Below are 18,728 nucleotides of genomic sequence, written 5' to 3'. Positions count from 1 at the left end.
ATCTACTTGAGGCTGTCTTCTAAATTTCTTTTGAACTATGCTGTGGAAAAATGTATAATCTGTTACAAAAATTTACTAAATTTTTCATTTTGTATTTAAAAATAATACTATTTACTTGATTCTCTTTTGGTGTTGCCACATGCCATTCATTATAACTGATACTCTGTGGTAGGAAAAGGGCACTGGCAATCTCATTAATTTATTTCATGAAATCTTGCTGCACATGTTGAAAAAAATTAATTGTGCTCCTTTATTCTAGGCTTTATTGGCACCATAGTTTTCAGGGGTGAAGTTAGAAAAGAGGCAAAGCTAGGATATATGAGGGATTGTATCCATTTCTGTGGGATTTTTGGTTCTGCTTGTTTGGTTTGGGTTTTTGATATGCAATGATTGCTCTTTCTTTCTATATTTAGCCCTTTTAGGGATATGTGTGTGTATATATTTTAAATTTTTTTTAACTTCTTCAGTGCTTTGCAAGTGGTAAAACATAAATGTGATGGAAGAAGCAGGAATTGTGAGGCACAGGGTTGTTTGCCGCCTTGCTCTGAACTGTATCATCTGGCTAATAGTATCACTGTCTGAACAGGGGACAAGCTGGAGGGTGCCGGAGCACTTTGGAGGGAACTGGACTGAAGCTGGGAAAGGCTGACATCGGTTTCTCTGTTGTGGGGTCTGGCTTTGTGTCTCCTGTCTTTCTGAACTGAGCGGCTGCTGATTCTTCTGCATTCTGCGGAGGCAAGTGAAGGAATGAGACGGGAGCTTTACCACAAAATGGGTGTTACTTTGGGATCCCCCTATAGTGAGGGAGCAGAAACATCGTTAGTAAGCCTTTCTGATGAGCTTTGGGGTGGAAGTGAGCTGGAATTTGTGTGGCAGTCCCAGAGCACACAAGGATACAACGAAGGAGTCTCCTACTAAAAACAAAAGTGAAGCCAGAGGTGGTCCTGTTGAATGATGCTGAGGCTATTACTCTTGCGTCGTGTGGGTGAACCACAGTGAACCTGTAGCATGTTGGTCACTTTAATAACCTGTCTTACTGAATGCAGCACACCTGTGATTTGTTATAGCTCTGTGGGCTCTTATTCACTGTTGTTGTGGTTAATACTGCTGCAAAAAATCAGGCAGGAATCCAGTGTTACTACTATTCAGGGCTTTTACCCCGAGTGACTGCTTTTTCTGTTTCTGTCTGCAGTGATGGAAGTGTAAATCTCTTGCCTGAGCTGCTACAAATCCAGTTTTCAAATACAACTTTTTAATATTTGTTTTTTTGTTTTGGTTGTTGTTTTCTTTTCTCCTGTGGCTTTTTGGCAGAGGTGTGCTTTCTGTTCTGAAGTTTTTGTTACACTTGCCATTTCTGTGTAAGCAGTCTTTGAAGTAGCCATCTCCTCTCTGCTTTCCCAGTTCCCCAGGCAGAAGTCCAGGCTTCCTGGGTGTTCCCTCCTGCAGTTGTATCTCTCAACCTCGTGTTTGACCCTACTTTAATTGAATGCTTATGTTGTGCTCTGTAGATGGCTGTCTTTAGTACACAGTGAAAAGGTTTTATTGTAGACCGTAAGAGATGAGAATCGCCTGCCATAAGCTTTCAGCACCTTTTAACAACTGCTCAAAAATTCATCTGAACATAAAAACAAAGTAAGCAGTGAGGACTTGCACTTCTTGCTAAGAAATGGAAGCCAGGAATACTGCTCGGCACACCTAGATGCCTCTTTTCATTGTCTCCCAAGGTCTTGTAACGTGCCTGATGGTCTGTAAGCCAGGGCTGTTTGGAACTGAAGACTGCCAGCAGAGAAGGTGTTGCCGCGTGCAGAACCTCCTCCTTTTTAGGGAGGGTGGTATGCTCCGGGGGGCTGGGTTTGGCTGCTGAAGTACAAGCTCTCAAATAGGCAATACCATCTTATTTGCCCTTGAATGAAGTCCATGCCTTTAAACTACACGAGTTGGCAAGATGAAAGTAGTCGTCTTGTCCCCCCCTTACCCAGCAGTTAACTTCGAGTCTGGTGCCCCCAAAACATGCACAAAGACAAGCCCTTCTGGCCCAGGTGCCTTCTACCTGTCAAACAGCTTTTGCCCAAGAGATTCATGGAAGTTTCTTCATCTGACTGGTGCCTGCACAAGCCACTTTACATTGCTAGCTGGAAGTGAAGTCCTGTGGTGTTTAGGGTATTTTGTTTTTGATTTAGCTGTTCTGGTGGATACCGCTCTTTGTATACAGCGTGGCTGCCTTGTCTCCCCCAAGTTCCTTGAGCTGTGAGAAGGTGAATTAATGTGAAATTAATTGCTATGTAATGGGAGTTTATTGCTTGCTTAAAGTGATACAAATTACACCTTTTGATGTCCGGTCCTGTTGACCACTGTGTCCGCGTCTTCCTCCTGGGTTGAATAACTGACTTAAGTTCTGTATCTACCTGCTTGAAAACTGCACGCATCGTTTTCTTCATCAACTTCCAGGAGTGTGGGCAATGTCTTTTTATAACAGATAGGTCAGAAGGATTGTTTTAAACTTTGAGTGATCATTGCATTTAGATTCAGTAAACTCATTCTCTTATATATAAAGGCTACTGAAAATTTCCACTAAATTAAACAATTGTGCTGCAAACAAGTCGATTGCAATCTCTTCAAAGCCTTTGGACAGGCTTATCTGGAAATCTTGTTTATCCTGTGGTCTTTGGAAATCTCAAGATCCATTGTACAGTAACTAATGTGAAAGGTTTATCAAATGCGCTATTTAGCTGTGTTGTTTTTTTTTAATAGCACATGGTTTTCTTTTGTTTAAGAAATGAAGCTGCTTAAGTTTCAGGTGTGGCAAGACTGGCACTTCTAATACTGCAGGCAGTTCCGGTTGATCTGTCTAGGATAGGCTACTTCAGCGTGTAACCTGCTGTGCCTATCTTCTGCTTGAAAAAAAAAAGCTGTCCTTGCAGAATCATTTTTAAATTTTTTTCTAATGATTTTCTCATTCAATTCATTAAAAAGATGGGTGTGATTTTTGTTTATACTATTATTAATTGTAAATTGTTATTGGTTCTTATTTAGCAAATGTAATATTGAATATTATAGAATAGTAGGACTTACAAGAATGTCTATGGATTTCTGTTGGCACTTGTTCAGAGTATATGGCTGATCACTATTTTGATCTTTCTTTTATTAAGTAGCGGTGCAGAATTTTCTTCTTCACCATTCTCTGTATACATCACATGTTCAAAAATCAATTTTGAAAAGCTCAGTACCTTTTTTTTAATGGAATTGGTGCAGCGCCAAGGAAGCATTTCTCACTGATACCCTTGATCACTTCTCAAACTTCTGAAAACCAAATTTCTTGTTAACTAAGCAGTGATCAGATGATTTAAATCTGTCACCATTTTCTGTGTTTGTCTCTATTTAAAATTTGCCTTTTGTGTTGCATGGATGCCTTTGGGTTTCTCTTTATTTTTTAAGGTGAGTTATATTTCTAAATCCTTGCCTTGCTGTGCATCCACCTTATTTCCTGGCCTCCACCCGTGTCTCAGCTAGCAACTGCCACCATGGCAACTCTTCCTCTGGCTGAACAGATGGGACATTGAGTCTCCTCCGAGAGCAGAGCACCGCTCATGCCCTGCCGGGAATCAGCTGGCGGGTTGCACTCCCTTCTGCAGAATTTAAAGCGAGCTCTGCCCAGCAGAGGCATGCTGGTTTGGAGAGTGCTTAGTTTCACAAATAATACTGTGATCTAACAGTTGCTTGCAGAAATAAAATGTAGTGGCTGAACCGGGATTATTTACGTGCCTGAAAGCTCTTCAGAGGAGCTTTGCCTTTAGTACGCAGAGCTTGGCGTCAGCCAGCAGCCGGTGATTTTCTGGTAGAATGGTTGCCATCAACTTTTTTTTTCTCTTTAGGATGCGTCAGGATGAAACGCCACAGGCATTTAAGCACCAGTGACAGTTCAGACAATGAGAGTAAGTAATACCTACCAGTTTTTCTTTGGTCTATCACCCCCTTGTGGTTTCCTTCTGTGGTTTGAGGTCAAACCGTTTCACCTCTTATAATTAAAAAAAAATGTTTCTTACTTGATTTCTTTTTGCGTTCTGTGGTCTTTAGTGTTCTGAATCCTGTTACAGGAGGAAAATGAAGCAAAGGATCCTGTAAATTTGGGGGGAGTTTTGAGTGAACTTAGAATTTGAAGAAAAACTTCTGTGTTTCCCTTTCAGCATTGGGAAAAATAATACATAATTCAAGATAAATTTTGATGTCAAGGGTCCTATTTTGTAATTAGTTTTTTTAAAAGTAGTCCTGTTGTCTCTTGTGTAGAGCCTCAACTTTAAAATTACTGGGGGTGGCAAGCTGTTTGAGCATTTCTGTGTTGGAGTTATAGATAAGATAGAGTTATAACCAGTATATTGATTGTTGTGTTATCTTATACTGGTTCTTGATCTATTCCACTTTGGTCTGTTACACAATTTAGTAAAGTTATCTTTTAAATGTTCCTTGGCACACATCTGCCTGAGGTTGCATCTTCCCATTTTATCTACAAAAAAACCTTCTGTATGGCAGGGTCTTGTTTGTTTCTTATAAACCTGTGCCTATCTAATATCTCTATACGTAATGATGATTCATTGTTGTATTTGTTGCAAGTCATCAATGTATCCTGTACTGAAATAACATTTTGCCCAGAAATGCCTAGACATCACACTATGGTTGTTTGCATCTCTCATCAGCACACTTTAGTATCATTGCTTTTGTGTTTGTTATTCTAGCACTTGCAAACTCTGTCCTCGGTTTTGTTCATCCTTCCACTTTGTTAGAAAGGAAATGAAGGAAGGTGGTCTGCCTGCTTGTTTGTTTACTCATGCTTGTATTGGGCAGAGCAGAATGTACCCATAAGCTCAACGTGCTGCGGTTTTACAAAGAACAAGTGGAACAGGAGGGGCAGTAATCAAGCCTACAGACTGCCTAAGCGTTTTTTGCCCACGTCTTGTCAAAAAATTATGATAATTCAAGAGATTAGAGTGCCTTGTGTTTTACAGAAAAATTAAATTAATTGAAACAAGCTATAATGGTTAATGGTCCACCCCCCCCTTTTTTTTTTTTTTTTTAACAGGTCCTTCCACTTCCTTTTCTTCTTGTTCTAAATACAGGAGCAAGTCAAAAACACCAGCAAATGAACAAAAGAAACCTGCTGAGGTAAGAATGAGGGTTAAAGATTGGTCACTAGTAGTTTTTTGTCATGTAGTTTTCATGTTTTTAAGCCTTGAAACCGTGAGCTTTGAACTAGTGCCAGTGGGTCCTTTTGTCACCTGTCAAATTCTCTGTGAAACTCTGTTTCCCCCACTGAACAAGAATTACAGGAGCTCTGGTGTTTGATCTCCCAAAATGACTTATGGCATTTGTGGGCTAACATACAGTTCTTTCTTCCCCTGAAATTTAGTCTCATTTTGAAATTGAAAAAGCTAGGATGGTCTTACGATTTGAGAGCATGCCACAGAAGGAAGTGGTTCATGTGTATGTATGGGAAGGATACTTTCTTTCTGCTTTAGGATAAAACAGTGGGACGCTGAAGTGGGCAGGATGTGTATGAACAGTGCTTACTCATCTTCTGCCACTTTCTCACTCCTGGCTTTTTACCTTCAATAAAGCTTTTTTACTCTGCCAGCCTCACCTGTTAGGACCTCTACACCTGTCACCACTGTCACTGGATCTGTATTATTCCCTAATTGAATAAATTGGCATTTATGCACAATCCAGTGCTCAAATCCATCCTATCAGCTGTTCCACTGATGGCCCTTTTTGGGGAGGATTTGTTGGCTGCCTTCTCCAGATCTGATTCTTGCTTTCTTAAGGGCTGAAGTCACATAATAACTGCAAATGGGCGAAAAGTTTCTTGTAGCTAATCCCCCTTACTTGCCAACACATTCTCTCCGAATGAGTCCTTCAACATGCTAGTATGACTGTTGGTGCCTGAGGTGACTTACAGAACCTACTTTGCTTCTCTAGAATTTAAAGCTGAGTGTTATGTCCCAGAAGTAATTTTGTGTACTATACCATCAACTTTTTACCTGCTTAGATACTATTGTGAGAGGTTGCATAAATTATATAGATTGTGCTCATACAGCAAAAGCTATTCAGCAGACATACTTCATGCTTCTTTTCTAAATGCTGCTAACTAGATGAGTTTGGTTTGGTAAGAACAAGGTAAATGTTACAGAACTTGTCCTTCCTTCGGAAGCTTAATTTTTATCAGAAGTTAGCTGAAGAAAACTCACTGATTAATTTCTAAACGAGAATCTTGCATGAATGTTTCAGTAAAAGCAAAATGGGCCACAACCAGCTACAGTGTTTTATTTACAGCCACCAAAAGGTTAAGAAAAGCTTACTACACTTTTTACCTTTAAAACGTTGGTCTGAGGATTATGGTTCTGTAAGAATTTTAATCTTAAAACAGCTTGTGACTACTGAGGTCTTGTAATTGTTGCTCATGTTTGCCTAGGCAGTAGCTTTGTTACTAGCCAAGCTGGACAAATGGAAACTGAAACACGTACACTGCCAGACTTGTTGCTGTTTCAAACGCACTTCAGTGCCAGTCTCTTACCAATCCCTTCCTTCTGTCCAGCCTTCCAGCTTTCTTCTTGTATCTTTTCTTAGGGATTGTCCTATTACAGTTTTCTTTGCCTTTGCTCCATGCTGTCTTTATGTGCGTATATACATTATAAACAATAATTATGAAGATGTGGTCCATGCATATAGCATACAAGTGTGCTGTTTATGTAACTTCTAGAAATTAAAATGAGCAGTGTTTTCAGTTCCTCCTCTTGAGATCTGCTTTGCTGCTGTCTACCTGTTTGAAGACAAAATCTTGAGGGCTTTAGTGCTTGAAAATATGAAACTTTGAAGAACAAAATCTGGAATATACACTTGGAATTAAAAAACTGTATTTCATAACATCGTGCTTCCTGGCATCTTTTTATCATCTTCCATTTCAGATCTCCCTCCCAGGGAGATTAAAAAAAAAAAAAAAGAGAGAAAGGAAAGAAAGAAATCTCAAACCTTAGAATATGTCCTCTTCTGGAGGAGTGTCCCCAAGTACAATATTTAAAAGAACCCTGAAAAAAAATTAAAAGCCCTCTGGGAAAGGGAAGGGAAGGTGACAATAACAATCTCTACTGCTTGTACGTAAGAGTCTTGGCTATCCTTCCAGTTTTTCCTTTCCTTCTGCTAGAAGCAAAGCAAGCACTCCTTCCAACCCCTTGAAAAGCATATGCTGGAGAGTGTATTACATGAAATGCTGTTGTCAGCAGAGCATTGAAATTGATTATTTATGCACCAACTGGTGATGAGGATGTAAAGCAAAGACTGAAAAGAGATCCCACCACACACCCTTCCAAAAATCATGTTGTAATTCCAGAAGTTTTTTGTAGTAATAGTTGTCTAATATCACTTAGAAATTTAAAATTTCAGACTGACAGCATCCCTTTAGCAAGGGCTCTCTTTCACAAGTTGGCATTGCTCTCCTTTCATTCACCTCTGCTTGCCAGGCAGCAGGCTGTTTCTTGACTTAGTGATGCAGAAAATCCTAAAGGTCAAAGCTATAAATAGCTGTTTGGGAATATTTTTGCTTGTGGTCTTCATACGTTAATTTTTCTTTCATGCCAGTAAGCCTGGCTTTCTCAATTAAATTGCATGTGAATGCATAGCCTTTTTTCCACTTCCTCAACCGTCTCCAGCCCAACCCGAGTACCTAGGTTCTCTCTCCAAATAAAAGCTCTGTTTTGGTACTGTGACCAACAAGCAAGTTAGTGTATCTGTCAGTTGCTTCACAGGACTTGTCTGTATGTGCCATGGTCCTCTCTGGTCACCTATAAAAAATGATGAGCGGCTGCAGTTGAGGACTGCTCTGCCTTGAATTGCCTCCCAGGTGTTTCAGAATCAAGGTGGGTGCAGAGTTGGCATCAGTGAAACAAGGTCGTCTGGTGTTACTGCAGGGCAAAGGGGTGCAGTGTTAGAGTGCAAATGCCAAAGCCCATTCCCAGAGCCTGACTTACCCCAGGGGTTTACATCGATGCAGAAGGGATGTTATTGGGTCAGACCTGGGGTCCTCTTACCCCCTTCACCTCCTTGGAGAAGAAGGTGAGAACAAGGCAAGCTTGTAACGATGCTTCTTCAGACCATGGTGTTTCTCTACGTAATTTCAAAAGCAAGACCGTGGCTCTTCCTTGGTGCTCCCCTTCTGGATTACAATCTACTGAAATGGAGCCTTAAAAATTCTGCTCTCTGATTAGCTTTAACATTTACTTGGAATAAATAAATTGTGTTACAGGCACACCAGCAGTATAAGTCATAACAGTTTTTCAGACCTTTATGATGATGTTGGCCACATGCCATTCGTGCTGTTGCCCCTCATGGGTTTAAACGTAGACAGGAGGGACTCGCAGGCCTAAGCAGTAGGCTGTGTGGGAGTAGCAGGGTAGGGAGGCATTTGGATGTCTGGCTCAGCATGAAGCCTGTACTTTTGCAGTTTCCTGTCTCTGTGGAAGCTGTAGCAGAAAATGATGGCAGAGTAGTTGGAATCATTTTTGCAGGGAAAACCTATTAGCTGGACTGTTCTGAATGACTTGACAGTTTCTTTTCCCTTAGGCTAGTAGGGTCACAAGAGAGCTTAAGATCTTTATGGCACTCAAGCTTATATATTTACTTTTTTTTCAGTCCTCTCTTCCTCTTGAAACTGTAAAGGAGTTAAGTTAGCATTGTGCTTTTTTTTAACCCTTCCCATATAAGATGGCAGTATTTTACCTCTCTTTGCAAATAGGCTTTTAAATCTCACAGGAATAGTAGTTTTTAATTCCTTAATGCTGACAGTGACTGTCATCTGTGTTATCATGTGAAATGTAGCTTGTCTTCTACAAGTAAATGGTCTGCTTTCATTATTTGGGTATGTGAAACTTTTCTTAGTGGCATTTAACTGTAGCATAAATTGTAGGTCTTGATCCTGAGGAGCACCCTGTAAGACTAGGCTCTTGGCAGAAAATGGATTCTTTTTTGCAGTTTGAAAGTGGTTGGTTTTGTTTTGTGAATGAATGGGTAGCATGGTTAAATCATATTGCTTTGCATGTACCATGCATAATAGAATAGGAGACTGTTACCTTTATGGGCACACTTACTTTAGAAAACTCTGAATTAACTTGGGCATCTGTACAGGCTTCTCAGGGTGTCTGGCGAATATGCCTTACACATTTCATTGAGCTGTTTTTTTAGCCTGCTTGGGTTAGTTGATTTAAAAAAAAAAAAAAGTTACAATACTTTTATGTAAGTCAGAGGTTCAACCTCATTGGTTATTTTTTGATCTTTTTTTGCTTTTTTTGCTACCATCTCAGGCTATTTTGAACAGTTTAGCAAGAGGTGACCTGAACGCATAAGGGCGTGGAAAAGCTTGCTTGTGAACAGGCTGAGCTATTTTACCTTTCAAAGTGAATGAGGAGGCATAACAGTAAAGTATGAATGGTCTGGAAGCAGCAGAGCTAGAGCTTCAGTCCTGCCTATTCTTGTGATGGCAGAATTGGGGAGGAAAGGCAGGGCAGGAGGGGAATGAATGAGGCCAAAAGTTAGGAAATCTGTAGCAATTAAAAGGATATCCTTTCCATGCGTCATGTAATTAGACTGTGAAGCTCATCTGCTACAGGAAGTTGTTGAGACTGAGAATTAAACAAGATTAAAAAAGGAATTGGATAGATGATAACGAGTACAGATTTTTCTAAATATCTGTATAAATTAATACCATTTTTAAAATTGATTGTTAGGATTAATCCCAAAATCCAAAGCTTATGTCTGATTAGCAACCAGAAGGAAACTTGACGTGTTCTTGCACATTCTTCTGGCTCATGAGATACTGTCAGAGACATGATGTTAGATAGGGTTGATTTAATATCTGATTTCCTGGCTTTTCCTCTACATGCTTGTAAAGGAGGCTTGGAAGATTCATGGCTACTTAAAAGCAAAATACAGTATTACATTTGCTTGAGTCCTGGATAATTCATAAAAATAGTTTTAGGGACTAGGCGTTCAAACATTAGGATTTACTGTAGTGCATGTCCAAATTGTGTGGATGCTTGACAGCTACACTTATTCTTGTCTGTCTGTCTGTCCCAGCTTTTTTAACATCTTAAGTTTTTCAGTCCAGTCAGTATATGTGCCTGGAACTGTAGCTGATTTGCCATTTTAACATTATGTTGCCTTTTATTTACTTTAGTACTAAAAAAACCCCAAGCAAACAAAAAAACCTCACTCTCTCTTGAGTCTCCAGACTCCTCTATAATGAGGTGCCTTAATTCAGAAACTTCATGCCCAGGTTGTAACATACTAACAAGAAAAATTTTACCTGTCCAGGATGAGCCCATCAAATTTTGTTCTTAGAGCTTCATCCTCTGTAAGTGGACAGCCTTTTGCACATTTTGTGAAACATCTATGCTCAGATACCATGTGGCTATTTTACACTTGTAATAGGTCATATTACAACTTGGGTTTTGTTGTATTATTTATGAGGTGATTTTAGGTGTAAACTGCTGCTTTATAAGTGTGTTTAAATTTGGCTGAGGGTGTTCTACTTGATAGCTACAATAGTGGAGTCAGCTTTAATGCTAGGTCCTTTCAAAGGTGAATTAAAAAAGATGATCTGACCCCAAACATGATGAAAAACTTTTGTGTTAATTTACTTTACACTGTACAGGAAGGGCCCACTGTAGTTTGAGTGTTTGGCACCTGGAATTTCAAAGTTGGCCTTAGAGAGGTTGTGAAGGAGACCAGAAATCCAGGAAAATACTAGCTGTTTCAGCGTTGGTTAGAGAGGATATTGGCCTTTGTTCCAGACTGTTTTCTGTAAAAGATTTCTGAGAATATACTCTTGGAGGGGGGGACAGCATGGGACATAGTAGTTCCCTCCTGCCTCTTTAAAGTCATTGCTCTGTGTTTCTGGAGCAGTGGATCTTCCAACTCTCTAAGCGGTGGGCACTAGGAACAAAAACGTGTTGCTGACTCACGGGCAGGGAAAGCCATAGGACTGAAGCAATTAGATGCAATCCAGCAGAAATCCTGCTTTGATAGTAACAACAGATCAATTAACCCACAATTTACTTAAACCTTTGAGGTTCAGTTCCCAGTCATGGCCTAGGCATGTGTGACAAGCAGCTTACGCTTGTTGGGGTTTGTAAGCAGGTGGTCAAAGTACCTGAAAGCTCAGAGTGTGTCACAATAAGAAATAGCGCTTTTCTTTCCATTTTTAAGAGATTACACAATCCTTTTGTTTTCCCTTGCACATGCATTTGGGCAGCACAGGGTGAATGAGCAATGGCATCAGTCAGCTTCAGTAGTAGCTTTCAGAGGGGTATTGGAAAAGGTGTTTGAATTTTTTTTTTTTAAATGTAGTTTTAGGTTTGCAAAGGTCATGAACAAAAGGCACCTGACAGTCTGTGCAGATCTGATGTTTAAGTTGTGCAGTGAAGATGGGGTTTGTTAGAAGGCTGTTGTATTGTCAAGATCCACTCTCTTGTCTTTGATGCTAATATTTTACTGTAATTCTCTATAGTATTACTTGTATCCTCCCTGATATCTTTAGTGGTTAAGGATACTTCACACAAAATGGTGTTCATTGTTTTACAGGCTTGATTTATTCACAGAATAAGCACAGGAGAGTCCTGTGAGGAAGAGTATATGTTGAATTTTCATAGAGTGCTTCTGGGAGGAGTTCGGGTTAAAGTCATAGACAGCCTTTGGCGAAGCATTTATAAATGGATTCTAAGAAGTTAATTTTCCGTGGATGTACCCTTCTAACATAATTTCCAAATAGGACTCAGATGTCTGAAAAACAAATAAAACATATAAACCATATCTTTCCTTCCACAGCTCCATGATACTGTGGTTGCTTGGTGTGTTAGTGCTGTGAGGGAGCAGAGCATCCTTATTTCTTGAGAATTTTTGTAGAATTTGGCTTTTAAAGGCTTTAGAGACAGCAGCACATCTTTGCAGAGGCAACTAGGAAGTTCTCATTGCCTCAGCAAATCCAGGCAGACTTTTACTGCAGAGCAAAAAGCTAATCTTGACCAGAGAACAAGATCTCTAGATTTAAGCTCCAGCTCTAAAGCATGAAATAATTATTGGAGTTTCTCAACAAAATGCCTATTAGTAGTAGTAGTAGTACTAGTACATAAGCAAACACATTTTTCATTGATATCATTTGCTCAAAGCACTGCACCCTCTTCAACTGAAACTAAAAATTTCTGGCAGCAAAATGAAATGACAAGTTCAGACCAAGCAGTCTTGCATGGTGAGCAGAGCTAAAGCTCATCTCTTCTCTCATGCTTTCAGCTGCTGAAAAGATTTTTTTTTTTTTTTTTTTTTTTTTTTTTTTTTAAAAACCCCACCGTCATGCAGTAAGTTCTGTGAATGCTTACAGCAGTGGGGAGTTTCCCGTTCCTGTGTGTACGGACCTGGCTCTGCTAGCTGCGATCGGTTGTCGCTCAGCTCTGCCAGGCCCTTCTCGAGCGTGGTAAAGACACGCAGTGCTAGCTGAGCCTACTCTTGAGGAGTCATGTGTCCGGATGGAAGTGCCTTTTTAGCTTAGATCTGGCATCCTCATTTTTCTGGTCTTCTCAATATGTATGATATTACAGATGATACTAAAGTTGAAAGGTTGTGTTTTATGTATGGTAAGAAATAGAACTGCTTTTGGGTGACTGAAAGGTGACCACTGCACTTCATGGGCTAACAGTGAAGTGAAGGTGGTCCTTGCCAAAAGGACTAGCTATTGCTTTATGGATACAGTTAGTAAAGGAGCTGCATTGTATTTCAGATAAGTGTCCAAAAAGAAACAACCACAAGGAAAAGCTGGCTGTCTAAATCCTGAAGGTGTGTGTCTGCTCTTTGTTGAGTTGGCTTAGTTCGTAGCCTTGAGGCTGGCTGCTGAAGTGACATTTACTTGATTTGTCAGAAAAACTCTCTTTGGGGGTCCTCTGGGTGTTTTGGTTTACTTCCACAACAAAGGAAATATCGAGTGAGTGTTCTCATACATTGTCCTCTGAGAGTATTTTACTATTGGAAGACCCTGCTTGGCCACACATGAAGAAATGAAGAATGATGAGAGCTAGAGATTTTAATGATTCCAAGCGTCTGCAGGAAATACTCAGTTGCACTGTTATCACAAGTATAAATAGGCCATTCTTAGGAAGTCTTGGTTGAGTTTTGGGGTTCCTTAAGGTTTCAACAGTTATGTTTGTATCTTTGACCATTGGTGGTACCTCTATTGTAAATTTTAGAAATCTGAAGCAGAGAACTTAATGTTGTGGTGTGGTCAGTACTGTACAACAGTCAAAAAAACCATCAGAAAAGTCTATGCTCCAGGGGATTTGTGCTCTAAAATTAGAGATGATACAGTTCACATGCATAATGGATGATCAGAAGATGAATTTGCTGCTAAGCAATGTAGTTAGAATACTGATGCCTTTAATAGCATTTTTCATCTAGTGTTTAAAAAATAGTGGGCTTGATACGAAGCACTTCTGTATTCTGTCAGTGGCTTAAAAGGTAGTTTGTAAAGCACTTACCTCAGATAAGGTTTGAGGAATATCTTTTCTGATAATTAAACCAGACATTGCACTTCTCATTTATTGTGTTATTTTTTTCCTTCTGGAGTTCTTTGAGATTGTGCCATGTTAATATTTCTCATAATCCTGGTTCTGTACCTGTAACACAGGAACTGAAAATGCCTTTTAAAATGTAAAATGATCTATGCCACTTATTTTTGGTGTGTACACATACTTCTTGGAAAAAAATAGATGCTTGCAGTCTTAATGCTTTCACTCTTGTCACTGAGATTTGAATACGGGCCTGTTAGGTACCAGAGGAGTTTTGCACAGAAGATAACAGTGAACAGTCTGGTCTGAACCAAAGCAGATAACAATCAGTAGCAAATAAGAGAGCCTTGAGTCTGTGGTTTTGAGTTCCCTCGGTCAGCTTGCTCTCCTGGCAGCCCACGTGCGTTGCTGTTGTAGGACATAATGAAGTAACACCGAAGTTCCAGGTCACCAGCAGCCTATTTCATTACCTGTTTTTAGCATAGAGCCTTTTTTAATAATGTTTACTTAATGATTTCCAAGAACAGATGAGAATTTTTGCAGTAGGCATAACCGGTCTGGTGCTGTCAAATTGAAAAGGGTACACGAAGATACTTGGCTCTGAGATATTTTATTACTCTTCTGGCTATAAAGCTGAATTAGTAAGAAGAGAGTTCAACCTGCCACAGCTTATTGCAGGGATATTTTCCGTTTCATTTTATTGCCCTTTGAGGATTTGATTTCTCGTTATGATAATACAGTTAATTAGTTGTGATGTCTCCCTAACACCAAGACACAGTCACTGTTTTGCTTTTATGAATGTTAAAGTGGTGCAGTGTAGCAGCAGAGGAAAAAAAAAAAAAACAAAACACAAAGGATACGTATGCCCTTTATTTAAATTGTATGCACCTGTATTTCACAGATACTGACATTAAGTAAGCTTTGAGATGACTGATAATTGTGTTTGCATGCTCGTAAAAACTTAATTCTTTTGAGCCAAGAGTTGAATGCTATGGCTGGAGGTTTGTCACTGATGGTTTGCTTTGTTTCACGATGGCGTGTCTCATTTTAAAGCTTTGCTAAAAGATGCTGAGGCTTGATTGTGTCACTGTGCCTGGATCGCTGGGTTTCAGGCACAGAGCAACACAGGTCTCGTGTTTCAGCAAAGGCAGCTGTTCATCTTTGATCCTGGAGATCCTGACCGGTAAAACTTCAAGTGGTTTTAATAAATGAGTAAGTCCCTATACATCAGTTTCGCCATGGCAACTGTTCGTAGCCCATGATGAACATGACAGTTTAAAGTAGCTAAACTGAGTGAAAGAAAAGGATATGCTACCTTGTATCTAAGATGGGGTAAAGCCTACAGACTGGCAAGTAAAATAAACTGTTTGAAAGTGATGTGGTGAGGAGTGTTAAATCAGAGTCAGGCCTCCTTTCCCTGGTCTTCTGTAACAGCCTTCTTCCTTCTGTTTAGCCTTTGGGCAGCAGCATGGTTTGGAGTTAGCATAAACTTCTTGTCATACTGTACCTGATACACCGAGAGTTAATAATCTAGGTAATTTAAAATTCACTTGTTTGTGTGTTGGTACTGTTTAAAAAAATTGTCGAGGTGTGTGCATTGTTTCAGTGTAGATGAAGAAAAATACCTACTGCTTCCTTTAGCACAACACTCTCAAGCCATTCTTTTCCCTGGTGTTTCTTGCAGGTGTTCCGCAAGGATCTCATTAGTGCCATGAAACTACCAGATTCTCACCATGTCAACCCTGATGAATATTATATCTTTGCGGACACATGGAAACAAGAATGGGAAAAAGGGGTTCAAGTTCCAGCCAGTCCAGAAACTATTCCACAGCCTTCTCTCAGGTAATGGCAATCAGATGCACAAAACATCAACTTAGAGAAGATGGTCTCTCAGAAATAGGTTGTCTAAATGCAGTCAGCTTTTCTATGTTATTATATTTAAATCTCCAATGTAGCAGCCTTCAGGCATGTTCTTAAACCAAACAAGTACCAATCTGGAAAACATTTCTGTGGCACTTCAGTCCAGATCTGGTTCTGTCTGTACGCTGTTATAGTATCTACGTTGTGAGTTTAAGAAGGGGATCTGTTTTACTGAGTGACACAGTGATGTGGATTAAAAACTGTATTCTCATTTGAGTATTGTGAGTTTAATAAATTAAAAGTAAAACCGCATCTTATACATGTTACTTGAAAGGCTTCCCTATAAAGCATGATGATGTAGAGCAGTACCCACACAGTAGTTACTGATACCTGATAAAGTTACTTACTTGTTCACGTAATTTAATTTTGGTTATTGTTGCTAGAGCTTTAACCCTTTCTGCTGCCTTTTGCCACAAAAAGCTGCTTAACATTATAGAAGTTCAGTGATCCCAGTTTCAGAAGATAGATAAATAACCTTTCGTTCTCTCACACTACACTTAGACTAGGAAAACATAACACTGTAGTCCTACAACCCTTCCTGGTGGAAACAGAGTGTGTTTCAACATAGAAATGTTATTGCCAGCATGGTCTTTGAGACGAAGATAAATGAATTGTCCAGTGAAAGCGCTGATGCCAGCATAATTTAATTTCCACTGGAGCTATTGTCAGTACCAAGTTATTAAAAATAAATATATTGCATCTCATACCAGGAGTATTACATTAGAGGAAAAAATAGCTATAGGTTTGGCTGGACCAGAGAAAACAAAAGCTCACAAGGGAACAAGAGGAAAAAATGAGGAAGGTGAAGGGGGAGGAAGAATGGCAGAAGAACATTGTTTGTGCTAACATTGACAACTCACATTGTTCAGTAAGAATTATGTGGGATACTGCTTGACTGCTCCCTGGTTCTTCTTTCCTCCTCTTGCCTCATTTCCCACAGTTTTTCTTTTCGCCTTGTCCTGGGGAGACTTAGCTCCAGAAAGCATGCGGAGCAGCTCACGCATGGCACTGTTCCATTCAGTATCTCCCTGGCTTCCTTTCACATGCAGGGCCTCTTGCGTTGAATTCAGAGAGATTAACTTTATCTAGCTAAGGTCAGTCTTTCCATTCCCATAGGCTAGTTTACTAATCAAATGCTGAGTTTTATCTCTTAAAATAATTGAAAGATTGAAAACACCAATATTTTTCTCCCCTTCTTCCTGGATGATTTTTAGCTGTTTTTTCCACTTTACATTTTTGCTTGGCATCAGAATGGTTCTTACATAACAAAAATAATACATTTGCAACGTGGATAAAGTGTCATTTACAAAATAAGGGTAGACTGTTTATCCCAAATGAAGATCAAGCATTTCTCCCCCCCACCCCACAACACACTGCAGTAGAATAAATTAAGCTTTTGTGAAAAAGCTGGTATTTTCAAGAAATCAGTTGGCAAGATTTCCTTCTATCATTTAAGGAGAATACAGAACAAAGATTGTAGGAGTGTTTGTGCATAATACTTTCTGCGGGTTTCAAAACCACTTGCATCATAGCACTAGTAGCATTTGTTAAATTGAAAATCATATGCACAGCCTTACATTTTAAAAAGAGTTCTGTATACGTAGAAAACCTTAGCACATTTTGTGTGAAGAAACTACATTTACAGAATCCTGTCTCCCTAGCCTGGCTACGCTTACTGACTAGTTTAAGATCTGTGAAACAAGGTTTCTTTGCACTTATAGCAAATATTTCATGTCTTTAAAGGATGGATCTTAAAGAAATAGAGTTACAGCTTTTTTTTTTTTACTTTAGAGTTGTAGCAGAAAAGGTGAAAGAAGTACTGTATACACGACCCAGGAAATACATCCACTGTTCCAGCCAAGAGCCCACAGAACCAGGTTACATCAACATTTTGGAACTGGCAGAATCTGTGTGTCGCTATGACTTGGATGACATGGACATCTTTTGGCTTCAGGAGCTAAATGAAGAGCTTACAGAAATGGGTAATTTCACAACACATTCTAATTTTAAAAGCAGCAGTTATTTTCTGTTGTTTGAGTTGTCTGCTGTGTGAGATCTCTTAAAGATCACTGAATGAGAATTGAATGGAAATGCTAAGAAAAACAGGAGGTAAAAATGCTTAAAATAATGGATTGTTTGACTGTTGATGTTTTGTTTTACCTGTTGTGCTTAAAAACTTCTTCACATCCAAAATCATGTGTAACTTCCGCAGACTGAGACAGGAGAGAAAAAGCCCACACCAGGTGGAATTAATTTTAGGACTTCCAAAGTTAAAAGTTCTATGTAGGAAAAGCAGATGTTTGTATTTCTTAAACTTGAACATATATTGCTACAAATACAGGGTTCTGAGGAGCTTGCATGCTGGGTTGCTTAACAGAGTAATTAAGTTTCACATGTTAGCCTATTTAAAATCAGCTAAGTAAACTTTCTTTTTTCCATCCAAGTTGTGGGTATAGAGGGCAATGAGGGGGAGTGAGCTATGGAAAATAATCATGGCATTATCATTGGAGTAACAGAGTTGGGGTGGAATTGCCTGTGTAGTTGGCATTCTTCCATGGATGTTTTCAGGTCCTTTAGGAAGGACAGGTGGGCAAAAGGAGGAGATACTTGGCGTCTCCTGGATTTGCTGTTCACAAACAAGGAAGAACCTGTAGGGGTGTGATAATTGATGATGGCATTGGCTGTAGTAGCTGTGAAATAATCATGACTGAGATCCTGAGGAGAATGAGGAAAGGAAGTAGCCTCCTGGTCCTGGCCTTCAGGAGAGCAGGTTTCTACTTATTTGGGTAACTGGTAGGTGGGATCTGGGAGGCAGCTCTGAAGAGCAGAACTGCTGAAGAGAGCTAGTTGGACTTTAAGGACAGTCTCCTCCAAGCACAAGAAAGATCCATCCAGACATTCATGAAAACTAGTAGATGTGTCAGGAGGGAGACCAGCTTGGTGAAGGAGGGAACTCATACCTGAGCTCCAGTGCTGAAGGATGTATGTAAGAGGTAGAAGCAAGGACAAGCTTCCCAGTCATACAGGGATGCTGTTAGCAAAAGCTGTTAGCTTTTCTGGGGGGCAGATCTCCATCCATAGAGGTTTTTTAAGACCTGACTAGACATATGTCTTGAGCAACAACCTTGTCTAGATTAACTGTTGATTCTGCTTGGAGCCAGGGACTGAGCTGGACCCCTTGGAAGGTCCCTCCCCACCTGAATAATTCTGCGATTCTTT

General features: G+C 39.8%; 1 protein-coding gene across 8 annotated transcripts in view; it reads left to right on the top strand.

Annotated features, from left to right (window-relative positions):
• JADE3 (jade family PHD finger 3) overlaps window positions 1-18,728 on the top strand; it is a 66,876-nt gene that overhangs the window by 29,871 nt on the left and 18,277 nt on the right. For 6 of the 8 annotated variants that reach the window (XM_074858953.1, XM_074858952.1, XM_074858949.1 and 3 more), the window contains 4 exons: window positions 3,873-3,932; window positions 5,075-5,157; window positions 15,274-15,431; window positions 17,301-17,491. In XM_074858953.1, the coding sequence (XP_074715054.1) occupies window positions 3,884-3,932; window positions 5,075-5,157; window positions 15,274-15,431; window positions 17,301-17,491 (481 nt within the window). In that variant the 5' untranslated portion in view covers window positions 3,873-3,883. Of the gene's footprint in view, window positions 1-3,406; window positions 3,436-3,872; window positions 3,933-5,074; window positions 5,158-15,060; window positions 15,124-15,273; window positions 15,432-17,300; window positions 17,492-18,728 lie in introns of those variants that run through there. The other 2 variants (XM_074858955.1, XM_074858957.1) reach the window with 2 other exon arrangements.

The sequence above is a fragment of the Strix uralensis genome, chromosome 2 (assembly GCF_047716275.1).
Source record: "Strix uralensis isolate ZFMK-TIS-50842 chromosome 2, bStrUra1, whole genome shotgun sequence".
NCBI lineage: Eukaryota > Metazoa > Chordata > Aves > Strigiformes > Strigidae > Strix > Strix uralensis.
This window is presented reverse-complemented; position numbering and strand designations above follow the sequence as displayed.